We start from the raw sequence: 27968 nt of genomic DNA on the forward strand, positions 1-27968 counted from the left end.
CGAACCAGCTCCGTGACGTCACAGCCCCCGCCCCCCCAACGGCGCGCGGTCTAAGGCCAGGGAAAGCACCTGCTTTCCCTCAGCCTCAGCTCGCCTCCGTCCGGCTCCATTCACCCTGGACGCAGCCTAAGGGGTGAGGCTGTTTAGACTAGCCTAGGGGCCTTAAGCCCCTGGGATGCGTAGTTCTGTCCTGCCCAGGGAGGCTGGTTCGCCTTCATTGGCTAAACCGCCGCCGTGACGTGGCAAACGGCGAGCCAAAAAGCTTGTCTTTTGGCAAAGTTGGTCGCGCATCGCGCTTTGTAGATGAGAAAAATAACCTGGCGCTGGTGAATAAGTGACATGAATATAAACAACAAAAATAGTGCAGCTCTAACCCAATATGACAGAACAACCTCGGTGACCTAGTGGTCAAATGTGATAAGAAAAGGGAGCGCAGAGTAAATGAAGTGATACATGTATGGATAAATAAACCAAAAGGATTTTATTGCCTTAAACTTTACGTATATTGTATGTTGTTCCCCTTCCTTTTGTTGTTTTTTAGTATTTCATCTCCCTTGTTCCCTTTCCTCCCCTCCTCTCCCTCTGTACTGTTTTTCTCCACGAGATGTACTCTCCAGACCCTATGCCAGGGCTGATCATGTAGCTGCTATTACATTCAACACATTGATTCTCTTGTTGACAGATTTTGTCTGTGTTCCTTTATTGTGTGCTGGGGACCCCTGTATATATTACTGACCTGCTTGGGGGTTAGAGGTTACCCCTTGTTCCCGTGCACCATACCATTTACTTTTCATACGGATTTGGTTGTGGAGTGCTACCTAGCACACATACTTTTGTCAACAGGATTTGATGTTTTGATAGTTCAGTTCTTCTTGTATGGCAGTCACGGATCTCACTTCAGGGTCTCCCAAGATGAAAAAGAAGAGAGGAAACTCCAATGGTGTAGAAAGTATGAACAGATTTACGTACCATGTGAAAAAAGAACAATTTCACTTACATTTTGTACATAAGTTAACAGGCAGGGGTCTTGTCAGGAGGCCCTGGTCCCAGCCGCAATAGTAAGAGTCTTTTTTCCTTCCTCGTGCATGTCAGGAAGCCGGGGAGTGCCGGCACACTCATCCGGTATTGTGACAGGCTCCAAACACAGCGCATTTCGCCCCATAGGCAGCAGTGACTGTGGCCGGCCCCATAGAGGGACGTATCTTGCGCGCGCAGCGGGGATGAGGCCTTAGGCCGAGCTCACACTGCTTGCTACGACCGTTCGCTTCTGTGCACGCCTCCTCCGCCGCACACTCCTGCAGCCCAGCGATCCATGCGCTAGCTGCAGGAGTCGGGGCCGATTGGGAGCGTGGCCACAGCGTCACGGAGCTGGTTCGCCCTTATTGGCTGAACCAGTTCACGTGATGCGACTGCAGCCCGAAATGTTAATTTGGGTTGTGGCGGCAAAATGTCGCAGCGCCAACGCTGTACTTTGCCACCACAAGTCGTTTCTAGTGTGAAAACCTTCATACACTAGCATCACAGAGTGCCGAACGTGCGTGCGCACGTCACTTAGCAGGCACAGTGAGTGGGGCCTTAGAATTTGTCCATAGTAGGATGCGCTAGCTTTCGCGCTCCTCCTCCTCCCCGGTGTCGTGCTTGCAAAACAAACCTGTTTGTATTGCGAAGCGCCACTCTCCCTGTAGAGCATGTGCGCGCGCACTATGCACTACTACATTGCCGTCCTAGTGTGTTTCGGCGCGAGCTACGTAGCTCGCAGCATAGCTTGTACTATGGACGAAGCCTAATAGTTGCTGATGCTAAAGATCAGGGAGACTGACTTCAAATCAGTGACACGTCTCCTGGTAACTTCACCCTTTTTGTAGTTATTTGTTATTTATATGATTGTTGCGTGTATTACTACTGTGAAGCGTAATGTACATTAATGGCGCTATATAAATAAAGACATACATACCCTAGATCAGTGGTTCTCAACTCTAATCCTCAAGAACCCCCATAACACAGGAACTGTTTCGGGGGTTCTTGAGGATTGGAGTTGAGAACCACTGCCCTAGATCATGCATGCCAAAATCTCACTCATTCATTCAGGGTTGTTGGGAACAGGTGACGCCCTGTGAAAGAGGTGAGAATAAGTACATCTGAATTGTTCCCCCTTTCCTAATAACCAATACATACACTTCTCCCTCACTGCTTCTTATATACAGTAAAGCCAGGTCCATAGTGCCTTCGTCCGTGCGGAGGCGTGCGTGGCCGTGATGTCACACGCTTGAAGCGGGTGCGTTTTGCGGCCATGGTACGCCCGCCGTCCGTGGGCGTGTCTAGGGGGCATGCTAGTGACGTCCCAGAGCTGGTCATTGGGCGAACCGCTCACGTGATAGGCCTGTTGCGCCAAGAAATCAATTTGAACTGATTTGTTGCGCAACGCTCGCCCTCCCCCATGCGCCGGCATGGACGCGAAGACTGCCTTAAGGCAGATTGTTCGCTCAGCGTGCGGACACGTCCGCACAGTCTGTGGTACCATGGCCCCAGCCTAAGAAGTGATAAAGATATAAAAGTTGTTACCAGGGAGACTGAGAGAGAATGAGGAAGACCTCCTTATCTCCCACAGCCATGCATTGATAAGAGGTATCCACATTGCATATGTATGTGTGATACACACACACTCCCCTCACCAGGGGAACATGTCAGCATTCACCCCTGAACTCAGCCACATGCAGCTGCTGCTGTATCTCTTCTACCCTCACCACGTGCATCTCTATGGTTGTAATGCTGCATCAACGCTTCAGAGAACCATAGAGTTGGTAGTTGGGACAGAGCGGCGCCCACCGCGCTGCGGCGATTCCTCCCGCGGCGCATTGTGGGCGGCAGGCGCTGACTCCTCCGGGCCACGCACAGCAGTGTGGAGCCGCCGCGGCCTCTCTGTCCCCCGGGTTCCTTGCTCTGCCTCTCGGTGCCACCCCCCCACCCCCCTGTGTGGGGAGGAGGGGAGAGATCAGCCCGTGTCCCGGTACCCGTACCCCCCCCCCCCCCCCCACCTCTCACCGGTTATTGGAGGCGAAAGATGCCGAACTTCTGTGCGGCCCCGAACTGCACCCGAAAGAGCACGCAGTCCGACCTGGCCTTCTTCAGGTTCCCCCGGGACCCGGGCAGGTGAGGGGGTGCGGTGTATGGGGGTGCTGTGTATGTGGGCCGGTAAGGGGGTGCGGTGTATGCGGGCAGGCGAGGGGGCGCTGTGTATGCGGGAGGACCCGGGCAGGTGAGGGGGTGCGGTGTATGCATGACCCTGGTAGGTGGGGGGGGTGTGTGTGTGGTGTGTGCATGACCCTGGCAGGTGAGGGGGTGCGGGGTATGCAGGACCCGGGCAGGTGAGGGGGTGCGGTATATGCGGGACCCGGGCAGGTGAGGGTGCGTGGGGTATGCGGGCAGGTGAGGGTGCATGGGGTATGCGGGCAGGTGCGGGGTATGCGGGCAGATGAGGGGGCGCTGTGTATGCGGGACCCTGGCAGGTGAGGGGGCGCGGTGTATGCGGGACCCTGGCAGGTGAGGGGGCGCGGTTTATGCGGGACCCTGGCAGGTGAGGGGGCGCTGTGTATGCGGGACCCGGGCAGGTGAGGGGGCGCTGTGTATGCGGGACCCTGGCAGGTGAGGGGGCGCTGTGTATGCGGGACCCTGGCAGGTGAGGGGGCGCTGTGTATGCGGGACCCTGGCAGGTGAGGGGGCGCTGTGTATGCGGGACCCGGGCAGGTGAGGGGGCGCTGTGTATGCGGGACCCGGGCAGGTGAGGGGGCGCTGTGTATGCGGGACCCGGGCAGGTGAGGGGGCGCTGTGTATGCGGGACCCGGGCAGGTGAGGGGGCGCTGTGTATGCGGGACCCGGGCAGGTGAGGGGGCGCTGTGTATGCGGGACTCGGGCAGGTGAGAGGGCGCTGTGTATGCGGGACCCGGGCAGGTGAGGGGGCGCTGTGTATGCGGGACCCGGGCAGGTGAGGGGGCGCTGTGTATGCGGGACCCGGGCAGGTGAGGGGGTGCGGTATATGCGGGACCCGGGCAGGTGAGGGTGCGTGGGGTATGCGGGCAGGTGAGGGTGCATGGGGTATGCGGGCAGGTGCGGGGTATGCGGGCAGATGAGGGGGCGCTGTGTATGCGGGACCCTGGCAGGTGAGGGGGCGCGGTGTATGCGGGACCCTGGCAGGTGAGGGGGCGCGGTTTATGCGGGACCCTGGCAGGTGAGGGGGCGCTGTGTATGCGGGACCCGGGCAGGTGAGGGGGCGCTGTGTATGCGGGACCCTGGCAGGTGAGGGGGCGCTGTGTATGCGGGACCCTGGCAGGTGAGGGGGCGCTGTGTATGCGGGACCCTGGCAGGTGAGGGGGCGCTGTGTATGCGGGACCCGGGCAGGTGAGGGGGCGCTGTGTATGCGGGACCCGGGCAGGTGAGGGGGCGCTGTGTATGCGGGACCCGGGCAGGTGAGGGGGCGCTGTGTATGCGGGACCCGGGCAGGTGAGGGGGCGCTGTGTATGTGGGACCCGGGCAGGTGAGGGGGCGCTGTGTATGCGGGACTCGGGCAGGTGAGAGGGCGCTGTGTATGCGGGACCCGGGCAGGTGAGGGGGCGCTGTGTATGCGGGACCCGGGCAGGTGAGGGGGCGCTGTGTATGCGGGACCCGGGCAGGTGAGGGGGCGCTGTGTATGCGGGACCCGGGCAGGTGAGGGGGCATGGGGTATTCGGGCAGGTGAGGGGGCGCGGGGTATTCGGGCAGGTGAGGGGGCGCGGGGTACTCGGGCAGGTGAGGGGGCGCGGGGTATTCGGGCAGGTGAGGGGACGCGGGGTATTCGGGCAGGTGAGAGGGCGCGGGGTGAGGGGGCGCGGGGGGAGGCGGGCAGGTGAGGGGGCGCGGGGTATGCGGGAGGCGGGCAGGTGAGGTGGCGCGGGGTATGCGGGAGGCGGGCAGGTGAGGGGGCGTGGGGTGTGAGGGTACCAGGAATTCAGGAGAACTTTAGACCATGTTCACAAATGAGTGTCGTTTAGTGAATATGGGCCGGTGTGTGCTGTGTAAGGGAGCCTGAGAGTTAATGTACCTGGGTATAGGGGAAACCTGGTGCTTTAATGTTGTTATGGTTTTGTAGATGGGTGTACGGTACCCAGGTATGGATGCCATGGTACCTAGGTAGAGTGTGGCTGTGGGAAGCCATGGTACCTGGGTAGAGTGTGGCCGTGGCCTCCCTGGTACCTGGGTAGAGTGTGGCCGTGACCTCCCTGGTACCTGGGTAGAGTGTGGCCGTGGCCTCCCTGGTACCTGGGTAGAGTGTGGCCGTGGCCTCCCTGGTACCTGGGTAGAGTGTGGCCATGGCCTCCCTGGTACCTGGGTAGAGTGTGGCCGTGGCCTCCCTGGTACCTGGGTAGAGTGTGGCCGTGGCCTCCCTGGTACCTGGGTAGAGTGTGGCCGTGGCCTCCCTGGTACCTGGGTAGAGTGTGGCCTCCCTGGTACCTGGGTAGAGTGTGGCAGTGGCCTCCCTGGTACCTGGGTAGTGTGGCCGTGGCCTCCCTGGTACCTGGGTAGAGTGTGGCCGTGGCCTCCCTGGTACCTGGGTAGAGTGTGGCTGTGGCCTCCCTGGTACCTGGGTAGAGTGTGGCCGTGGCCTCCCTGGTACCTGGGTAGAGTGTGGCCGTGGCCTCCCTGGTACCTGGGTAGAGTGTGGCAGTGGCCTCCCTGGTACCTGGGTAGAGTGTGGCAGTGGCCTCCCTGGTACTTGGGTAGAGTGTGGCCGTGGCCTCCCTGGTACTTGGGTAGAGTGTGGCTGTGGCCTCCCTGGTACTTGGGTAGAGTGTGGCTGTGGCCTCCCTGGTACCTGGGTAGAGCGTGGCTGTGGCCTCCCTGGTACCTGGGTAGAACGTGGCTGGTGCCTCCCTGGTACCTGGGTAGAGTGTGGCCGTGGCCTCCCTGGTACCTGGGTAGAGTGTGGCCGTGGCCTCCCTGGTACCTGGGTAGAGTGTGGCCGTGGCCTCCCTGGTACCTGGGTAGAGTGTGGCAGTGGCCTCCCTGGTACCTGGGTAGAGTGTGGCAGTGGCCTCCCTGGTACTTGGGTAGAGTGTGGCTGTGGCCTCTCTGGTACTTGGGTAGAGTGTGGCTGTGGCCTCCCTGGTACCTGGGTAGAGCGTGGCTGTGGCCTCCCTGGTACCTGGGTAGAACGTGGCTGGTGCCTCCCTGGTACCTGGGTAAAGTGTGGCTGGTGCCTCCCTGGTACCTGGGTAGAGCGTGGCTGGTGCCTCCCTGGTACCTGGGTAGAGCGTGGCTGGTGCCTCCCTGGTACCTGGGTAGAGCGTGGCTGGTGCCTCCCTGGTACCTGGGTAGAGCGTGGCTGGTGCCTCCCTGGTACCTGGGTAGAGCGTGGCTGGTGCCTCCCTGGTACCTGGGTAGAGCGTGGCTGTGGCCTCCCTGGTACCTGGGTAGAGCGTGGCTGTGGCCTCCCTGGTACCTGGGTAGAGCGTGGCTGTGGCCTCCCTGGTACCTGGGCAGAGCGTGGCTGTGGCCTCCCTGGTACCTGGGTAGAGCGCGGCAGTGGAAGCTTAGAAGTGTGTGGTGCTGATGGATAGGAAGACTACAATGAGCACAAAATTGGGTGGTCCTGGTAAAAGTATCAAACAATGCTAAAATGTTACAGGATTTGAAACACTAATACTTGTATTACTTTGCTTATAAGCATTAAAAAATAACTTTTAGCCATGTCTTGGCAGATCTAGCCAACACATTAGATATTGTTTATGAGACAAACATTGAAGTTGTATATATTTGGAATTCATGTACAGAACTTTTATAACTTCACAGGTTTCATTCTTCATACTCAGCGTGGTTTTACAAGCCCCCTCCCCTCATAGTTGGAGACCTGTTTTTTTTTTTTTTTTTAATTTTTATTATTTGAAGAGAATATAACTAATATTTATCAATTCCTAATGTTGGTCTCCACCAATATCACTAGTAGAATTTTGATCTACATTATTTTTCATAATCTAGGCCGAAATAGTACAGTATCAAAATATGCAATATACAGGCATACCCCGCATTAACGTACGCAATGGGACCGGGGCATGTATGTAAAGCGAAAATGTACTTAAAGTGAAGCACCACCTTTTTCCCACTTATCGATGCATGTTCTGTACTGCTATCGTCATATACGTGCATAACTGATGTAAATAACACATTTGTAACAGGCTCTATAGTCTCCCCGCTTGCGCACAGCTTCGGTACAGGTAGGGAGCCGGTATTGCTGTTCAGGACGTGCTGACAGGCGCATGCGTGAGCTGCCGTTTGCCTATTGAGCGAGATGATGTACTTACTCGCGAGTGTACTTAAAGTGAGTGTCCTTAAACCGGGGTATGCCTGTACTGCTTTTGTTAAGAGATTACTAAGGGGCTTTTATGTAACAGAGGACAATATACAGGATCAGCTTTAAAGATGTGGTGATCATGACCGTTTAAAAGGTGGCAGTATATACGCTTCCAATAACGATCTTCTGGCCTTCTTCCTGAACTGCCCCCACCAAAAAACAATCGCATCAATGCAAAAACATGAATATGGCAATGCATTACAATTATTTTTGTTCAATCTTCAGTTACCAAAAAGCGAACAATTAAACTAAACATAGCAGAGGTAAAAGCCAGCATACCTGCTCCAGACATGTCAGAATGTTTAAGACTTTAAAAATAGATATTACAATGTAAGAGGACCTGCAAAAATATAAATCACAATTTCTCAAGCTGAAGTACTACAAGTTTTATAAAGGAATTGATGATAACTTTTTGTAACTTAACAGTATCTGGTGTTTAACAATACAATGCTGATATTGATTTGAACCACTACAGCCTTTCAGCTCCTCTACATAGGACCTTCCGATAATAACCAATACATTGGCATGTGGCAGGTCAGTAGTCCATACCAAGCACTCGTCCCCCCACAGTTACATATGTATTCTTTAATACATCTTTGCACAAATTGCATTTGTAAAGATTTGTTGTTTTGGTCTCCATATACTACTACTACTGATGATCATGGGACTTGTAGCAAGCTGATTTTAAGTTTTCACACTCTATTTGGGCTGTACATATGATTGCCAGGTAGCTTCTCCAAAAATACTGGATACAATGGTGAAAGGTGAGACACGCTCGAGAGACCCCCCCCCCCACACACACAGACACGTACTGTACACACCTCTCTGCTTCATGCCCTTTCCGTCACTCCTTGGTCCCACCCCCAGGCTCCTGACACATCATGATTGGCTGCTGCCGAGTAATGCAGCCAATCAGGGTGGAGGAAACTGCCCAGCCGCCTAACAGCAGCCATGCTGCCCCCTCCCACACCCCAAGTTGGTCAGGTCACTATGTCCAGAGAGGTAATATCGGACACATACATGTCCAGTCTTACCTCTCATTTTTTTGCTGGACAGTGTCCAAATACAGGTTCAAAACAGGACACCTGACACCCCTAGCTGTACACTTACTAGATTAGGTCTGAGCACCACAAGTTGATGACCCCAGATATAGATCGATGTTTCTCAACCCTCTCCTTAGTGCCACAGACAAAGAAGATTTTAAGGATAACCAATAAGCTTACAGATACTTTATTTAAACGTGGATGTGTGTGGGTGGCTGGTTATTCCCAAGAGGTGGCCTGGCTAGAGTTAAGAGGCGTGGGTTGAGAAATACTGGTATTAATGGTCTCTCTCTACACTGCTGCTCACTGTTTTTTTTATAGCACAAAAACCACATATGGAAAAATAAACATAGCTAGCACACAACCTAACTAGCTGTCTGCTGTGTCCCTGCTACCAACATTCAATTAATAATGTAGTTAAAAAATAAAAAAAATAAAGAACTACAAATGAAAAATATTTTGGTTTCACGGGTTTGTGTTGTAGCTTTGGGCCTGATTCGGAATTTTTTTTTTTAATGTATTTATTTTTACACTAGATGTCAGAAGTGGGTTGAGAACTGTCGACGGTCTGATTTAGAGGATAAAACCCCAGATCAGCTGAACAAGCACTACAGGTTATGTGCCCAACACTTTGAGGATTCCATGATCTGTAGAAGTGTAAGTACCTTCTCCTTCCTTTTTTCTTTCTTTATTGCACATACTAGTAACAGATACCAGGTCTAATAATAATATTCTTGTCCGAGACCTTTCCATGTACTCACAAATGCTCTTTAAAATTACGGTTATCACTCGCCATAACTTAATTGTGTACCCGGTATGTTGCCACGACTAGCTTCACAATGCAAGGCCAGCAACCAACCTCAAACTAACACAAGGTGGAAACACAAAGGTGGAAACAGCTCTGGCCATGCACTTCTTTTCCTCGGGCTTTGCTGTTTTAATAAGCTTAATGTGGGTCCATGTTCAAGTGGCTAAGCAAAAAGAGGCACGCCGTGGCCGCTAACAGGTGCTAAGCTTTAGCATGTCTTTTTTGAATGGGCGATGTGGTGTTCTAATGCATAGCACCCTTAAGTGAATATTGGCCGGTGAGTGCTCATTTGCATGTCATTACCCAGAGTCCCTGGCTTCTTTGGAAGCAGTGTATGCTTTGTGATTATGGGGAAAAGTCGGTTTGGGGACCTGTCTTAGGCTGCGTCCATAGAGGGGGGAGCAGTACTGAACCGCGCTGACGCCAGCGGGCGTGATCGGGAGGCGGGGCAGTGACGTCGCTGGGCCAATAGCCCGCGACGCACTTACGTCAACGTCACGTGACGTCACGTGACGTTGACGCTGCTTCGCTCTGATTGGATGTTTTCAGCCGACAGCACGCTGAAAAACAGCCTGACTGTCCGCTGAAAAATCCAACTCCTCAGCACGCCTGCGAACGCTCGCGTGAGCCCCCTCTCAAGACATCCTCATTGAGGATGCCGGAGCTCAGCGCGGTGCGTCCGCACGGCTCAGCGCGGCCTGTCCTTCTATGGACGCAGCCTTGGATATGAATGTGCTTACAATTGTTACACCTCTGTGAATAAAGACTACAGTAATGATGAACAATTTCACTAAGCAGAATGATCATGGCAGGTTTAATTTTAACCGGAGAGCAGCTCGCTCATAACAAAAATCGAATGGGACAGGTGTCTGTTTAGTCAGTTGCTCATATAGCGGCTCAAGTACATTTTAAACAAAAATAGAACTAACACAACCCTGACCTTGGGTATGATTGTCCAATGGAATTGTTTAAATGCAGATTTTACAATTAATGCTAATATAATTTAGTATCTCCTTCCACTCTGTGTCTCCTTCCACTCTGTGTTAACTTGTATCCAAGTAGTGAATACCTTGTGTATATGACAATGTCTTCATTATTTTATTGATATAGCCACAGCTGGTGTTTTCTTTTATTTTTTCCATGTAACATCAAATTGTAGGCCTTGAGACTTCCTCTGTCCCGTCCGGTCTTTTAAAGAACTTCAGCAGTTGTTTTTGCACTGTGCTCAAGAATATTTCATTAGTGTTAGCTTGAGTGGCATATGTTTGAGCCACTATAGGTTTTAATCCTGGTGTGTTCAATTTTCAAAATCCCAGGTATTGGAATTGTAGCTGTCGGCTTATATTTGTTGACCAGCATGGCTAAAACGCGAATTCGGAGAGAAAATTTAACTGGACTGACATGATGACAAATTATGGCAGATTTAGTTCCAACACTTATAACTGAGTCGGTGACGTGTTTTTCCATTCAAGTAGTGGTGTAATTAACGTAGGACCACAACTCAACCCAACTTGATGTTACGTAGCTCTTCGTTTGATTAGAGACCTAAGACCATGCATCCAAGAACAATACTATGACATATAAATGATCCACCTTTTTATTTATTTGGCCATTTTATTCACCTGCCTAATTGTTTTTGCGGGGCATTTTACTACAGATTTTTATTTTTTAAATTAGTCCTTTAAAACATTACAAATTGTAAGCAAGTGTTTGATGCCTTGGCCAAAGTCAAGTGATACAAAACATGCAACCCAACTTTATCATGGGTACTTAAGTTTGTTTGTAAACAACCTACTGTATTTTACAATGAAGGAATGTGTTGTATAGTGCTCTAAGAAACAACTGTAATAGCAAAGTAGAATATTGCTTGGAGTAAGGCAACCCTTGTATGAATAATGTCTATAAGGATGTAACCTGGTTTTGGAAATGATCCCACTCAGCACAGTAGTAAGGATAAATCATTTGCACATGCCGGTGACCAGTAGAATAAACATCCTATTTGCTTGAAGATATAAGGGGTTAAACTGGAACAGACTCACTTGAATATAGTGCAGTAATCGTCCTGGTTGTAGATCCAGTAGCCCAGGGTTGAATGTGCCTCCGTCGGTGAGTAGACATCAGAGGGAAAAATGGAGCACCATGTCCAGCAATAAAAGAAAAACAGCCAACAGGAAGCGTTCCCATATACAAGCTAATTTAATGGATACAGGTTAAATACAACACACACCAACGCGTTTCGGACTATAGATAGTCCTTTATCAAGGTTATCACCTGTTGGCTGTTTTTCTTTTATTGCTGGACATGGTGCTCCGTTTTTCCCATTTTTCCCGTTTTTCCCTCTACTGTATTTTACATACAAAAAAAATGTGATCTGGGATACTTATTCAGTTACAGCAATAATGACTTTTGTACATGTGACACTGTATATTTTTTATTGAAGTGAAACTTCCTTAGTGGCACCTCATTCGTGATGGGGCAAAAAAGAATTGTGGAGACAGAAATGAAACGGATGTGACGTCAGTGCTGGCAGTTGAGGCCGGGCTGTGTTCTGGCTCAGCCCGACCCCAACACTGACATCAAACCCGCTCCACAAATCAGATGCGGCGGCGGCGCCGCTCCTAATCACCCCCCCCCGAGCCCCACACCCCGTGACATATGCGGCGGCGATAGCCGCCGCTCCTAACGGCCGCTGCCATGCCGCGCAGCCTCTCTCCTCCCTACCTCCGCTTTCCTGCGTCCCGCAGACTGAGCGCCGCCGGGGTCGAGGAGAGGAGCCCAGGGATCATGGAGGGTAACCGCCGCCGCAGCTCCTAACGAGCTCTGCTCCCCTCACCCGCTGACATGCGGCGGCGGCGGCAGCCCTCAAAATTTAATTGCCGCCACTCCTGCTGACCTCCCCCGGCCGAGGCATGGAACGGGGGGGGAGGGGGGGTAGAGTGAGCTGCGTTCTCCACAGCACCATCAGAAGGGGATCGCTGCAGCGCTCCCCTCGAAGCCAGCTCCCGCTGACGATGACGCGCTGCCCCCCTTCCCCGCCGACACTGCCTCTGCCCACGCAGCACTTCCGGAGGGGGGGGCCTTTATTAAGGTGTGTGCCCGGTGCGGCCGCGTCTCGCTGGGGGGTGGGGGGGGGGAGGAGAGACTCAGGCAGAGCCGCCGCGGGTCCGCAGCTCTGCCTGTCTGTGAGAGGGGGGGGGGGGAGGAGAGACTAAGGCAGAGCCGCTGCGGGTCCGCAGCTCTGCCTGTCTGTGAGGGGAGTAGGAGACTCAGGCAGAGCCGCCGCGGGTCCGCAGCTCTGCCTGACTGTGAGGGGGGGGGGTGTGAGGGGAGGAGGAGAGTCTCAGGCAGAGCCGCCGCGGGTCCGCAGCTCTGCCTGCCTTTGAGGGGGGGGGAGTCAGGAGAGAGGGGGCAGGACACAGAAAGAGAGACACACATACAGTGACAGACACACACACATACATATATACACACACACACACACACACACTGACTGACACACATACACACACACACACACACACACACACTGACTGACACACACACACACACACACACACACACACACACACACACACTGACTGACACATACACACACACACTGACTGTGAATAGGTTAGGGGGATGTGTGAGGTGCAGGGGGGCTGCGCATACGTCACACGGTCACACACACATGGCCACGCACAGTCACACACGCACACAGTCAGTCGCGCGCACAGTCAGTCGCGCGCACAGTCAGTCGCGCGCACAGTCAGTCGCGCGCACAGTCAGTCGCGCGCACAGTCAGTCGCGCGCACAGTCAGTCGCGCGCACAGTCAGTCGCACGCACTGTCGGTCGCGCGCACGCACTGTCGGTCGCGCGCACGCACTGTCGGTCGCGCGCACGCACTGTCGGACGCGCGCACGCACTGTCGGACGCGCGCACGCACTGTCGGTCGCGCGCACGCACTGTCGGACGCGCGCACGCACTGTCGGACGCGCGCACGCACTGTCGGTCGCGCACACGCACTGTCACACGCGCAGTCACACGCACTGTCAGACGCGCAGTCACACGCACTGTCAGACGCGCAGTCACACGCACTGTCAGACGCACAGTCAGACGCACAGTCAGACGCACAGTCAGACGCACAGTCAGACGCACAGTCACACGCACTGTCACACGCACAGTCACACGCACTGTCAGACGCACAGTCACACGCACTGTCACACGCACTGTCAGACGCACTGTCACACGCACTGTCAGACGCACAGTCACACGCACAGTCACACGCACTGTCAGACGCACTGTCAGACGCACAGTCACACGCACAGTCACACGCACAGTCACACGCACAGTCACACGCACAGTCACACAGTCACACGCACAGTCACACAGTCACACGCACAGTCACACGCACAGTCACACGCACAGTCACACGCACAGTCACACGCACAGTCACACAGTCACACGCACAGTCACACGCACAGTCACACAGTCACACGCACAGTCACACAGTCACACGCACAGTCACACAGTCACACGCACAGTCACACAGTCACACGCACAGTCACACAGTCACACGCACAGTCACACAGTCACACGCACAGTCACACAGTCACACGCACAGTCACACAGTCACACGCACAGTCACACAGTCACACGCACAGTCACACAGTCACACGCACAGTCACACGCACAGTCACACAGTCACACAGTTACACGCACAGTCACACAGTCACACGCACAGTCACACAGTCACACGCACAGTCACACAGTCACACGCACAGTCACACAGTCACACGCAGTCACACAGTCACACGCACAGTCACGCGCACACACACACAGTCACGCACACACACACACACACACACACACACACACGAGGAATTCACGCTTAGTGCAAATACAAGGGATGTGTACGCATGTTCTAAGTCAAATTTATTTGCGTTTTGTCAATGAAATTGTATTTTGATTTTTAATTAAAACATCACCAATACAAATACAATTTCTGTGACATAAGTCAAAGACGTTTCACTTACTATGCGCGTGCACAGCACACACAGCTTTTTTTTATAAAACACAACACTGTTTAAATAATGAGCATTTCTACAGATCTTCATAGCAATGTATCTAATGGAAAATAAGTTATTTGGTAAAAAAAAGCTGCAGTTCAAGCTGTCGTTAAAAAAAACAAAACAAAAAAAACCCCTTCAATATGTGCATCAATACAATCTGCACACTGACAAGTGATTAGCTAAGTTGCCGGTCGATCCGTTCTCCTGTAATCGATCGCTGAATGCATCATGGGTCCTCTTCTGCTGCACTAACAGACAAAGTTCTGTGAGGAAGATCATGTGACCAGGCAGGCACTAGATTCAATTGGTTCACTGCTAGAGAGGGCAGGGCTCAAAAAGGTGATGCTGTTTCAGAAGGGGATATGACTTTGTGAATGGTTGCTACAAAAATGCTTGTTACATTAGGCCACGATTATAGTAGGGGCGCGCGCCCCTGTCACCCGAGCGATGGGTGCACTGCGATGGGGAGGCATGGCGGACACGTCACCAGGCTGGTTCGCCCTCACTGGCTGAACCGCTCGTGATGCAGCCGCCACGAGAAAAAAAAAAGCAATCATTTGTCGTTTGAAAAATCTGCCGCGCAGTCGCTCTGCATCACGCCCGTGCGCACTATGGCCGGCCCGATACGGCTGCTGCAATTTGTTTGCGCAGGGTGCAAAATCACATGCGCTGTCGCGCCCACTATAATCGCAGACTTAGAATACATTAAAAAGTCTTTTACATTTAAAATTTTTATTTTTTTTGAAATGCTACAAGTATTTTCTCATAGTATAGAACTGATTAATTAACAAAAAAACACATGTGGGATATTGCTTGAACTGCAGCTTTAAGCAACCAGAAGTTGTTGTGTTTGTTGTTTGTTTTTAGTTGTTTTGATTCTCTCCACAGGCTTGCGACTGCTACCCAATATACACAGTATTAAAAACGGAGATGCACTGTACTTGGGAATATATAAAAAGCCTGTGACCTGTATTAATGTGTACGTGTATCATTCTTTTTAGAGCCCGTATAGGACAGTCCTGAGAGAAAATGCCATCCCAACTATATTTGACCTCACAAGTCATCTGGGCAACCCCGGCAGGCGTAGGAAGAGGATAAAAGAACTGGTATGTTTTTATGTTTCCTTTTATATAACGGTAACAAAGAACATAATCTTACTGCTTTGCACCTGCAGAAAATGTCATGCCAAAATGTCTTTAGTTAACTGGCTTTATTAACTTGCTGGAACAGATTTAACAGACGCTTCAAATCAAAAGAGCATGGACTTTACGTTAACGCTTTGTGTAGTTTTGGAGCTAGTAGCTGCTTATACAGGACAGTATATATTATCGTCCGTTCCTCTAGAACAGGGGTGGCAAAAGCCAGTCTTCAAGGGGGCACCAACAGGTCAGGTTTTCAGGATACCCCTACTTCAGCACAGGTGGCTCAATCTTCCACTGAGCCACTGATAGAGACTTGCTGAAGCAAGGATAGCCTGAAAACCTGACCTGTTGGTGGCCCTTGAGGAGTGGAGTTGGCCACCCTGAACTAGCAGTTAGGGGTGCCAATGTGGCTGGTGTGGTATCTCGACGCTTTGCCGCTGAAATGGTTATTGTCGGAAGGAGAGAGAAATTCTATCTGATATTCCGATTAAAAGTAATGACATATTATGACAATGAGAACTTGGGCCAAAGTTGTCCAGACATTGTAATGTTTGTCTTCATACTTGACTCATGGCTGTATTTTTTCCCCCTTTCCTGTTCTTTTGCAGGAAGCAATATTTGGAAGCAAAGCTTGATTAAACATATTTTATTTATATCATTGTACATACGAAAGAAGGTTGACTTTTTGTTGCCTTTTATTTTTCAATGCCTCTGTTCAGCTATCTTGTCATTTAAGCTCGACCTCTGTTCCACCACCCATGTTTGCAGTCACTGTTTTTTCTTCTAGGCAATGTACTTACATTTCCATACGCCACAATTAACAACCTTTAATGAAGAATTTAATAATGTAATTGAGTTCCTTAAATCTACTTGTGCTGAAAGCAAATAGCTACTTTTATTTCTGTAAATTAATTACAAATTGCAATTCTTAGGGACCTCTGAATTGGAGTGTTTTGTTAAATAGTTTTTCTTTACCATAGCCCACCTTGTTTTTCTTATATAAGGAGTCAATAAAGATAAGGAGGGTCATCTGTGGCATCAGACAAGAGTATATCGAGAGGAAAGCAACCCCCCTAACCAGCTCTGTTAGTATACATGGTGATCTAACTTACACAATAATAATGTTAAATTATTTGTGGGTGTTGGTTAAGAAGAAGAAAAATAAAAGGCATAAAACATTTCAGATTTAGCCCCTTAAACATATAATTTCCTTTCTGTCCATCTGGCAGTACCATGGGTAGTAATCTCCACCTCCTGAGGTACGACAGGATGAAACTTGCCCTATAAAGGGCACCTCCTCTTTTTACCTGTGCAGTGTTTTTTGTCCTGTCCTACCTGGGGGTAGGAGCTTGCACAGAGATTATTATAATTTTTATGCGGCTCCCTAAGGCCAGTTCCCCAGTGGCCGCTACGGAGCGTGCTATGGCGTGCACGCCACACAGCACAGCCCTCTATGGGGCATGCCCCAGTGGGAGTGTGTGGGCACACAAAGTGCTGTGACACGTACGCTGGCAGGGAATACAAGAATTTTGTCTTCCCGTGCCACGGTCATGTGTTCGGCACGCACCAATGGAAGGCCAGATATGCCCCACCATGGCCCCGCCCCCCGCGCTCCCTTAGAGCTCACCTACAAACCATTGATCACGGCTGTAGTCTGTGCACGTGCCGCCAGGTGCGCAGGGAGCACTGGGGCAGTAGTCTTAGCGGGGCCTCCTGCTTCAGGTCAAGCCAAGGTGAGGCTGGTTCTCCTTTACAGGGCGACAGATGTTACTTGCCTCTCTGGGGGCTGGTGCCATCTTTCAGCAAGGACCCACTGCAACACTGCGTGTTGTAGCCAACCAACTGGGGGGGGCGTGGGGGCGTGGGGGGAGGCAAAGCATCGCGTCAGATGCTGGTAATGCCTTGCGAGTCTGCAGAGCCCTCCTGGACCAAGATGCCCCCTGTGTGCTGTCAGAAGGGAGGACGGGCAGGAAGATGTCACTTCTGGTTGTCGACTTCACTTTCTCAAGTCAAGTTGCATTTGAGAAAGGCCAGTATGCCGAAATGTTGTGTGTTCCAATAGCACAATAAATATTCTAATTGAATGAAAAATCCACAGTGCCCTTGTCCATCTATTACATTAGATACATTGGTTTATTCGCCGGTCTTTTCTGTGACTAGGGGCACCGGTAACTGTATCACAATGTTTTTTTTTTTTTTTTTTGTGCAGCAAACATCCTGAATTTTTACTTCTGGTTGTAGTACACCACATGACCAGCAGAATTTTATAAACACAGGCAGACAAGTGATGATAGAGGAGACATGCTGGAGACACAGAAATGCAGAAAAATAGATTCTGAGCATATTAACCTATAACTACTGTGATGGCAAGTAATGGAAGGGAGATGATTCAGAGGGAAAAAATCTTCTGAATCGGGTAAGACTGGGGGAGGGGGATTACTGTTTCTTATGGTATATTATGTATCCTACAGATGTCGGCTCTTCACAATGCAGCACCTGAAAGCCCATCAGGAACCCGGTGCATGGGGATGTTAGACCCAAGAAAGTGACTGCAAAGTCCAAACATTTAATTTTTGCAGGATGTGGATAACCTCTACCTGACAAGTATAAGAAAAAAACAATGCAATGCCTGTGTAAAGAAACTTACAATGGAAGAAAATCCCATCCAGATCCAGGGCTTTCTGGAATAGTTTCAGTCAGCAATGCAGGAAACATTTGATAGTTTTAAAACCACAAATATACAAATAGCATCAGAAACTTTGATGCAAAGAGAAGAACCTATGACATCTTATGAACCGAGAGATTATCAGAGGCGTTACTCAGCCTCCTCCCTGGAATTAAACTGGGAAGCCTCCGCAGGTACAGAATTTCCAGTGTATTCTTCTGAAGGTGAAGTAAGCTTAAAACTTGCAAACTTTGCAACAGAAAATATTGACCATCTGGTTAAAGCAGTAATGGAAATAGAAGTAGAAGAGCCAATGAGATAACAAGACAGTATACAGTACACATGGGTTCACAAAGAAAGTGTAGAATGTTTCCAGCATATACAGCAATCAAAAAGCTCATGAATGGAAGTATCCGGCAAGGAACCATCCTTGTCAAGAAAATATAACCAGATGTATCCCTTTGACTCGGGGGATTCCAAGACTCTGGATAATCCTACAAAAGTAGATATACCTGTAGCAAGGCTATCCAGAAGATCGGCCATTCCTTTAGATGACGGTTCAAGCCTACGAAATCCTATAGATGAGTGGAGGGTGCGTTAAGAAGAATTTTTGGAACAGCTTATGTGCTCTATGCAAACCAAATGTAGAATCGTCATTCATTACAAGATGATTAAGAGCCTGGATTACACAAGTAGGAGGCGGCTTAACAACCAAGGTCTCGAGATCAAATCCTCAAGCTATTCCCTTTGATTCATCTGGTCATAGACTACTTATGCGATGCATTTATGGGACCCAACCACTTAACAGCTGTGAGTGGCCCTAGAGGCAGTGCCATGGACAAGATTGCGCATGCGTCCACTTCAGGCAGAAGTCTTAAGGGAGTGGGACTGAGATGCAAGATCACTAGAGAAGCACTTCTTGCTGGCTACAGACCAGGACTTCACTGAGGTGGAGGCAACAGAGAAGCAATCTGCTAGCAGGATGTCCTCCCTTGGAAAATCCAGCATGGACAGTGCTCACCACAGGCACCAGTCAATTCGGATGGGGAGCAAACTGGCAGAAGCACATGAGTCAAGGGCAATGGCATCATGCATCATTCAAGATTTAGTCAAGATGCATTCAAGCAATGAGGATACTGTCAAGGGCAGAAAGCAACTCGCTATATCAGCAGTGCTCATCAGTAAAGAAAATATCTTGGCAAACTTCCTCAGCCATCAGGAAAATTTGCAAGGCAAGTAGTCTCTCCATCAGGAAGTTGTGGTTTTTTTTTTTTTTCTGACGTAGTTCGCAAATCGAGGTGACCCGAAATCGATCTGATGGCAAGGAGGAGAAATCCAAAAGTAAACAGATCCTGTTCCCTCTACTGGAAAGACTGCTCAGAACATCCAGACGCAATGAAGCTGAAGTGGGATTTCGGGCTGGCTGATATATATTTCCTCCAGTTCCGCTTTTATTCAGAGACCGCAAAAAGATTTAGCAGGACCATGCGATGGTGGTGATCATTTCATATTGGCCCAGAAGGGCTTGGTTCACAGACATGTTAGATCTATCAGCAGAGCCATGCTGGATATTACCAAACAGGAAGGACATTCTTTTTCAAAGTCCAGTACACCACCCCAACATAGAAAAACTGAGTGACATCCTGGAAGCTGAAAGGTGAGTAATGAAGTGTAGACGGACGTTCACAGAGGTACACAATTGGAGGCTTTTATAAGGTGAAATTATAATAAGGCTTTATTGTGCCTTTCCTTTTCATCAGGAAATCATCCAAACACAGGGGGGGGGGAACAAGGCTTCTATTCACTTGGGAGTATTTCTAGTGAAATCCTATGCAATTAATTCACATCTCCCTTAGTAAAGCATGTCTCGCAGCCCCAAAACATATAGCATGAAATAAGCAGATATAAGCAGTCTCTTAATAATGAAAGTCTTATCTGTTAGCTGCTGTAGAGTAAACTTCTCTGCTCTCCTGGAACCGCACCCGTGCGTGCACAGAAAATCAGCATCCAGGTTTAGAAGTCTTATTTGGTGTCTTGCAATCAGCTATGCTGGGCAGAGCTCAAGACCGGTCAGCTCCAGAGATGTGTTCTCTTGGTCAGTCTCTCCTGGGAGACTCAAGAACACTGCTCTGTCTCTCCAAAGGTCAGCTCTCATTCAGAGCTAAGGAGTCACTTCCTGTCTCAACAGACAGGCTTTTGTAAGCAATCAGGCAGGTGGTGTTTATTAATTGACTACCAGCAGTTAACCACCACACTGCTAGATTAAAGGCACATTACTTGAACAGGGATTACTCCCCTGTTACAAGAAGCAACAGGGATTCTTCACCACTGATGGAGACCTTGTTACTGTCCTGTAAAAATGTGACCTCCAAAATGTACACAACTTTGTAAAAAGTTCTGTAAATGGTACAGAACAAAAGGCGGCAGTACAGAAAGTGCCCATTAACGTGATTCTAGATATATATTTTTTTTACAGGAGGGTTTCCAGAAAGGTCTAAAACCGACCACCCTTTAAACGTTCAGATCTCAGCAATCCGGATGCGCACAGGTCTCTGATAAAGATGTCGGAGCCATTCAGAACGTTAGGCCTAGAATCGGATCTAATTCCAGCATGTGATTTGAATCTGGTACCAAAAGTTCTGTGATACACCATGTGAACCCTTACAGGAAGCAGGCATGAGTAACTTGTCTTTAAAGATGTTTTTAATCACAGTGACGTCTGCTTGACGAGTCGGTTTGATACAAACTCTTTCAATAAAGGAGCCTTATATGGTAATTCATGAAGACAAAATAGTGCTGAGGACCATACTTTAGTTTCGTCCAAAGGTGTCATCTTTTTCACACAGCAGGAAATAATTTTACCTTCACTGTCTGCATACAAAAAATGTGAAGGAAAGGAACCTATATTCACTGGATGTGAGAATGTCTGAAATAACTGTAGGGAATTCAGGAAGTCAGAAAATCTGCTCATTTCGTTTTCATGGAAAACAAAGGAGCGAAGGCTCCCAAAAGAACTATTGCAAGATGGATTATACAGATACGCTAAGCGTATCAAAAATCCAACATGCAGATACTAACAGGCCTAAAAGCTCACTCTCTACAAGAGCAGTAGCAACATCCTGGGCAGAAAATACACAGATGTGTCAGCAGAACAGATCTGCAAAGGGGTTATATGGAAAAATATCCATGCTGTTACTAAACATACGTTGAATGTACAAGCATCCCAAGAAGCAGCCTTTGGTGGAAACGTTTTACAGGCTGTAATAAATTAATTAATTGCTTGTTTGGTTTCTCTCCCTCGCTATTGCTGTAATACAGGTGTGCGCAATCTTTCCCTGCTGCGCCCCCCTGTCTGCTTCCCTCCCTGCTCGCGCCCCCCCTCCCATACATTGTCTCCGGCTTTCGGCGTTATTTGACGCTGCGTTGCCATGGCGATGCGTCGCCGAAGACCAGGTAAGTAAAGTTGCAGAGGCCTCACGCGATCCCCCGGTATTCATTTAAAGGTTTAGGGGAAGAGCGCAGGGCCTCTGTAACCACCGCACGGAAAGGAAAGATAAAATGCACGGAAAGGAAAGATAAAATTACCTGCAATTTAATTTCCTTCAATTCCTTCCTTCCGTCCCTCAGGCAGCCAACGGCTTTCCTTTCCCTCCGTCCCTCGGGCAGCCTACAGTTTCCCTCAGATTATGGTTTATATTGTACAGCATGTTGAAGGGATCCTGTGCCTGAAAAATCTATTTACCTAAGCATGTATTACTGATACAAACAACAAATGACTTCTGGCGCCCCAATGTTAATTAAATGTCCAGAAAACAAGGATAGGCAAATATGGATCAAACCATGTATTGGAGTTCAGTCAGGTAGATCCGGATAAGCTATAAAACACAGAATAACACGTCGCTCACCAAACACAAACAGACAACTACTTGGTGCATAGGGGAAGGGATAGCACAAAAACACATATAAATGATTTTTTTCACAAAAAGCCCCTAATAGCTGCACTCAAAATAGGTCACACTAGGAGTGGTAGTGTAGACACATTGAAAGCTAATTATAGCCTAATCCATAGGTAGGGTCAACCGCTAAGGTCACACAAGAGTGCACAAAAATAATAGTTTTATTAAACCAATTAAAACCCGACGAAAAACACTTATAAAATTCATAAAACCCCATACGTTAGGTGGAGGCAGTTGTGGGGTACTTATCTTTTTATAGTGCCCCTGTGGTATAACCATCTAGTGTACTGTAGTAATCCCACATGTACTATACACAAGGCTGTGCAAATAGTAAATCACAGTGTAGAGTCTATGGCAGGTGATATCAGCCAAAACACTTATAACCACAAATTCGGGTAAAGACTGTGAGACAAGGTGAGTATACAACCTGATCGCATCCGTGATGTGGACCGCTGCTGCCCAGAAAGGTAACCGGAGCGAACTCTGCCTGCCTCCAAACCCCACAGCGTGACCGTCAACGTAATGACGTCACGTGACCGGATACGGATAAGCCTCTGATCTCGCACTTAAATTTTAGCTAAAAAAAAAAAAAAACTTAAAACGGGCAAGGTGACGTCTCGTCTGTATTTTCGTATAAGGTGCCACGGGAGTGTTCATTTTTCTCTTATGTTAATGAAAAGGGTTACTTTTTTCCATGGACATATATATTTTTGTTTAGAAAAGCGACAGTGTGTTCACAGGCACCTGACCTCAGCTTATGGTTTGACAGATCTGCTGTACTAGCTTTTTTTTCTTGTTTTACCCCCATTTGTAACATCCTTTTTATAAAACTTTTTACGCAAGCGTGTAATCTGTACACATTTAGTGGCCATTACAATATTTGGCTATGCCTCTATCAGGGTAAAGAGCGGCGAAGCAAGCTGTCCACCAGCCAGGCCAGAACAATGTGCGGTGCGCAGAACTATTAACACAGGTTTGAAGCATAAAGGTTCCAACATAAAGTGCCCTCGAAGTATCCTTCATATATAATGCTTGTATAGGTAGGTAAAAAACACTAGTCTAGAAAACTTCACAATCCACATCAGTAGAGGTAAACGCATCTAGTGTCCAGAAATAACCGTGTATAAATTAACCATACCTTTCTTCAGCCACCTGGGGGAAAGAGTTATGGCAGGTCCATACTGCCGCGGAGCGCTATCACCTTGCCTTAAGGCATTGATCGCGCCCATAGACCGTGCTGCCGCAAGCAGGAGGGGGCGCACATTGCGCAAGAAATCAGTTGAAACTGATTTCTTGGCGCGACAGGCAGGTCACGTGAGCGGTTCGCCCAATGAGGACGGAAACCGCACCCATTTCACGCGGATGATGTCACAGTCTTCACATGCCTCTGCGCGGCGAAGGCCTTAGCCTTATGCTGTGTAATCACAGGAGGACTCACTGGAATGGTGCAGCGTCCAAACTTCAATCCATGGGTTCTGGTGTACTGCGTGTGCAATCTGATTGAGATAGAACTACAGTAGATAATATGAGATGAAAAAAAGCACAGCTCTACAAAAATGGTTACTGGAGAATAAAAAATGGTTACTGGAGAATAAAAAAATGTATTTATTGGATCACATTAAAAACGGAGGCATGGAGCTCGCCACCGTCGCGTTTTAATCCCGAAGGCGCTTTATCAAGGTTTTGATAAAGCGCTACGGCGTGAAACATGTTGGTGGCGGGCTGCATGCCCCCGTTTTTAATGTGATCCAATAAATTTAATTTCTTGTCCACTAGCCAGGCTGGAAGGTTAAAATGGCTCGTGCCTCAGGGGTGGACAATTCCAGTCTTCAAGGGGCCACCTAATGGTCCGGTTTTAATAATATCCCTGCGTCGGCACAGGTGGCTCAGTCATAGTCAGCCACTTGTGCTGAAGTGGGGATATCCTAAAAACCTGACTTGTTGGTGGCCCTTGAGGACTGGAGTAGCTCACCCCTGCTCTCGCATCAGGGCTTGCTATGGTGGTCAGTTGAAAAGCTGCCATCATCACTTTTTATATGTAAGCTGTAAATTGACCCACATTCCTTTTGTTGCAGAGGATGAGCAGATTTTTTTGTAGACTGATATGTATAGTTGTCTTTGTTTTGTGTAGAGTGAAGAGGAAATAAGAACGCTCAAAGAAAGAAAACGTAAGTAGTTTGCAAAATGTTACATTGGTCTTATGAGTACTCCACACGTTGGATGATTCAAAGTGGTAATATTGGCAGCTATACAATGTTTTAGTCAAGTCATTCAAACACCTTTTGATAAGATGGTACTGTATTTCCATTGATGTTAGTAGCTCACAATGTACACTCGTAGAACCACTCCTGTCCCATATCCATTCAACTTGTGTGAGAGAACTTTGATCCATAAATACAACCAGCAGAGAACTTGTATTTTCTATTAAACTAACAAGTGGTTGTACAGTATCAAGATTATGCCATTATTGGTCAGCGTAATACTGTTCCTGACCATTCTCTTACTTGCTTTATTATTTGACAACTGAATAAACACAAGGTTAAATTATGTAGAAATAAGAACTGGAATTATATTTTGCAATGATATCTAAAAGTGCTGTGTAAAATGTGAATACAACTTGGGTAGCCCCCTCAGTGTTTTGAAATTTCTAAGTTATGTGATTAAATCCTACAAGAGCTGGTGGGGATCTGTTTTCATATTAATTTGTCAGAAGAACGAATACATTTATTTATATAGCTATAGAGACACATAGACACACATATTTCACTGACCACTCATCAGTGTTGTACTTATACTTATTTTTAAAATGGATGCATAAAAATGCTTCATCTTACATTTTTGTACAGTATTTCTAATAAACCTTACTGTATGGAACTTGATAAACCACCAATTAGCTATGGCACGCCTGTTCTTTAAATGCTAACTTTTTTTTAACTCTTTTTTAGTTGATACTGCGGTACAAGAACAAGCCAACCACAAAACTAATAACAGTGACGTTCAAACACAAGAACCCGAAGAGGAACAAGTTGACGAAAACTCACATCTAACACCAGAGGAGAAGGAAAACCAAGACTATTTAAAATCCTTGTTTGAAATTTTGATCTTGATGGGGAAGCAAAACATTCCTTTGGAAGGTCACAAAGAGGAATTACCGGAAGGGATTTTTACCCCTGATAACTTCCAAGCCTTGCTTGAATACAGGATCAATTCCGGTGACGAGGTCCTAAGAAAACGTTTCGAGATGACGGCAGTGAACGTGGAATACTGTTCCAGAACGCAACAGAAACAAATGCTAGACATTTGCGAGAGCTGCATAAGGGAGGAGATGGTTCGCGAAGTACGTGAAGCTCAGTTTTTCTCCATAATCACGGATGATGCCGTCGATTTAGCTGGCGAGGAACACATGCCTGTTTTTGTTAGGTTTATCGATGAAACCAACAATCTTCGAGAAGAGTTTCTGGGATTTCTGCCATGTGAAGCTGATGCTGAAATGTTGGCAGTCAATTTTCACGCAACTATTACAGAGAAATGGGGCCTAAATATGGAATACTGTCGCGGCCAAGCTTATGTCACGTCAGGCGGGCTGTCTTCAAAAATGAAGGTTGTAGCGTCACGATTGCTAGAAAAATACCCACAAGCGGTATATACTCTCTCTTCATCATGTGCCTTGAATATATGGTTGGCAAAATCAACCCCCGTCACTGGAGTTTCTGTTCTGTTGGGTACACTGGAAGATACTTATTTGTTTTTTAAGACATTGCCACAATTGCAAATTGAGTTTGAAGATACCATCTCTCTCCTGTTTCATGATAATGAGGAAAAGGGCATTGAATTTAAGGAAGCAATCCGATCTGAGTGGATAAACCGGCATGATACTTTTGAGATTATAGTGAACCTTCTTGAGTCATTCGTTCTCTCCTTGGATAAAATAGCCAGCGACACCTCTTTTAGGTGCAACACAGAGATAAGCAGCCATGCATTTGTACTCTCCAGTGCCTTGACTGATTTTGACTTCATTGTTACCGTTGTGATATTGAAAAATGCTCTCTCATTCACTAGAGCTTTTGGGAAGAATTTACAAGGCCTGACATCCGATCTCTTCTCTGCAGCCAATAGCTTGACGGCAGTGCTCCACACTTTGAATGAGGTTATGGAAAACATTGAAGTTTACCACGAGTTTTGGTTTGAAGAAGCTACAAATCTGGCCGCCAAACTTGATGTCCCAATTAAACTTCCAGGAAGATTCCGTAGAATGCAGCACGCCAATCTGCAACCTGATTTAACGTCAGAAAGTTTTTACAAAGAAGCCCTTAGCATACCAACTATTCAACATATAATTCAAGGGCTGAAGGATATACTTTCAGAACAGCACTTGAAAGCCCTTAAATGCTTATCCTTGGTTCCCTCTGTGATGGGCCAGCTGAAATTCGGTACCAGTGAAGAACGTCACACTGACCTGTACAAATCTGATCTTCCTAATCCAGATACTCTCTCTGCAGAACTTCATTGTTGGCGTGTCAAATGGAAGCACAGAAGTAAAGATGTGGAGCTTCCATCAAACATATATGAGGCTCTCCATTTGTCTGACATAAAGTTCTTCCCCAATGTTTATGCACTTCTGAAAATTTTGTGCATACTACCCATGATTAAAGTTGAGAACGAAAAATTTGAACTTGGCCGAAAGCGGGTGAAGGCGTACTTGGGGAATACATCCAAGGTACAGCGGTCAAATCAGCTGGCATTGTTAAACATAAGTTATGACTCAAAACATGACTTGGACTTAATGGTGGACACGTACATTAAAATGTATGCAGATAAGGTTGAACTCCAAGAAGTTGCTCCCAATCCCGAACTAGCTGAAGAAGCTTGATCTTTAGCATTCTATTATTGCCCATTCATTTGTACTAAAATGAAAGTGTTCAGCTAGTTTATTTTGTATCTGCAATTAAGACTTAAGTCTTCAATACATGGAATCCATTTTAATATGCAATATTATAAGGAATTCTTGCATCCAGTATTTACTGTAGATTAAGTTCAATGCAGTATGTCTCCTGAATCTGTAGGTCTACATTTACACCGTTGCTTTCAATCTGGTTGTTTTTGGAAGAAACAAATCCTTACTATGAATATATACTTGGCAATAGTTGACCCTTCAGTACCAAAGCGTCCTCCCACCTCCGTAGCCATGGTCTCTAGCACTTGCGACCACGTGATTCCTCCCCTGAGAAGTCACACAGTTGCTTCTGTTAATGTAACTGGAAAGGGAAGGTCCTCACCTTCTGCTTGATACAAGGTCCGATTTTATTGCAAACGCCTCCGTAGAGCAAGCAAATCCCAATAATGTACAATATACGTCATAAAGACCCCTGTGGGGCCACCCTTCATGACGTAGGTTGTACGTCTATAAGGCACTGAAAGGGTTGGCATTATTTATAAGAAAGTATGCTTGTCTATTTTGTACATGGGAATTAATTGAAATATGCTAGGGAAAATGTGTACATAACTTTTACGAAGTGAACATGGGAGTTCGTTCATCAAACTGTCGGGACACTCACGCAACGACCAATCAAATCAATGGGTGTTTATAGTGCGACTTCAATGTATGTTTAGTCCCGACCGACACTGTCGCAGTTTAATGAGTAACCCCCATGGAGTTCATTACCTGTTGAAAAACCACTTGTTTACTAATAGTGTTTATATTCTTATAGTTTAGTCAGATAGTTACTAATATCTTAACGGTGTGATTTTTCTGTTTCTTGATTGACTGGAGTTAAATTTGCAGTGCCGGTTGCAACTAGTATAAGATGTATAAAAGTAATTTTTTTTTTGGTTTGTATTTTTATACTGAAATTGAGATTTTTTTGTATAATTTAAAAAAAAATAAAGTATGCATTTTTGTAATAGTTGGATTATTTTATTAA

At 47.8% G+C, this 27968-nt stretch overlaps 1 protein-coding gene across 3 annotated transcripts; it reads left to right on the top strand.

The window, feature by feature from the left end:
* The first annotated feature begins 2825 nt into the window (after positions 1-2825).
* THAP12 (THAP domain containing 12) lies at positions 2826-27948 on the top strand. 3 transcript variants are annotated; one of them, XM_075592682.1, is made up of 5 exons: positions 2826-3150; positions 8961-9081; positions 15286-15390; positions 24179-24215; positions 24993-27948. In XM_075592682.1, exons 1-5 carry the CDS (start codon positions 3062-3064, stop codon positions 26915-26917), a joined length of 2277 nt encoding a protein of 758 aa, XP_075448797.1. In that variant the 5' UTR covers positions 2826-3061; the 3' UTR covers positions 26918-27948. The 3 variants fall into 3 exon arrangements, with proteins under 3 accessions (XP_075448797.1, XP_075448798.1, XP_075448799.1); XM_075592683.1 differs by lacking the exons at positions 2826-3150; positions 8961-9081; positions 15286-15390 and adding exons at positions 17986-19748; positions 20568-20718; XM_075592684.1 differs by lacking the exons at positions 2826-3150; positions 8961-9081; positions 15286-15390 and adding an exon at positions 20738-20863.
* Positions 27949-27968: the final 20 nt, after the last annotated feature.

This window comes from Ascaphus truei, chromosome 3 (assembly GCF_040206685.1).
Source record: "Ascaphus truei isolate aAscTru1 chromosome 3, aAscTru1.hap1, whole genome shotgun sequence".
NCBI classification, from domain to species: Eukaryota; Metazoa; Chordata; class Amphibia; order Anura; family Ascaphidae; genus Ascaphus; species Ascaphus truei.

Excerpts from the sequence above, each read along its gene's own strand:
- THAP12 (XM_075592682.1), top strand. The coding sequence starts at position 3,062 with ATGCCGAACTTCTGTGCGGCCCCGAACTGCACCCGAAAGAGCACGCAG. Across the intron at positions 15,391-24,178 it reads GGAAGAGGATAAAAGAACTG|AGTGAAGAGGAAATAAGAAC; the intron begins GTATGTTTTTAT and ends TGTTTTGTGTAG. Across the intron at positions 24,216-24,992 it reads AACGCTCAAAGAAAGAAAAC|TTGATACTGCGGTACAAGAA; the intron begins GTAAGTAGTTTG and ends ACTCTTTTTTAG.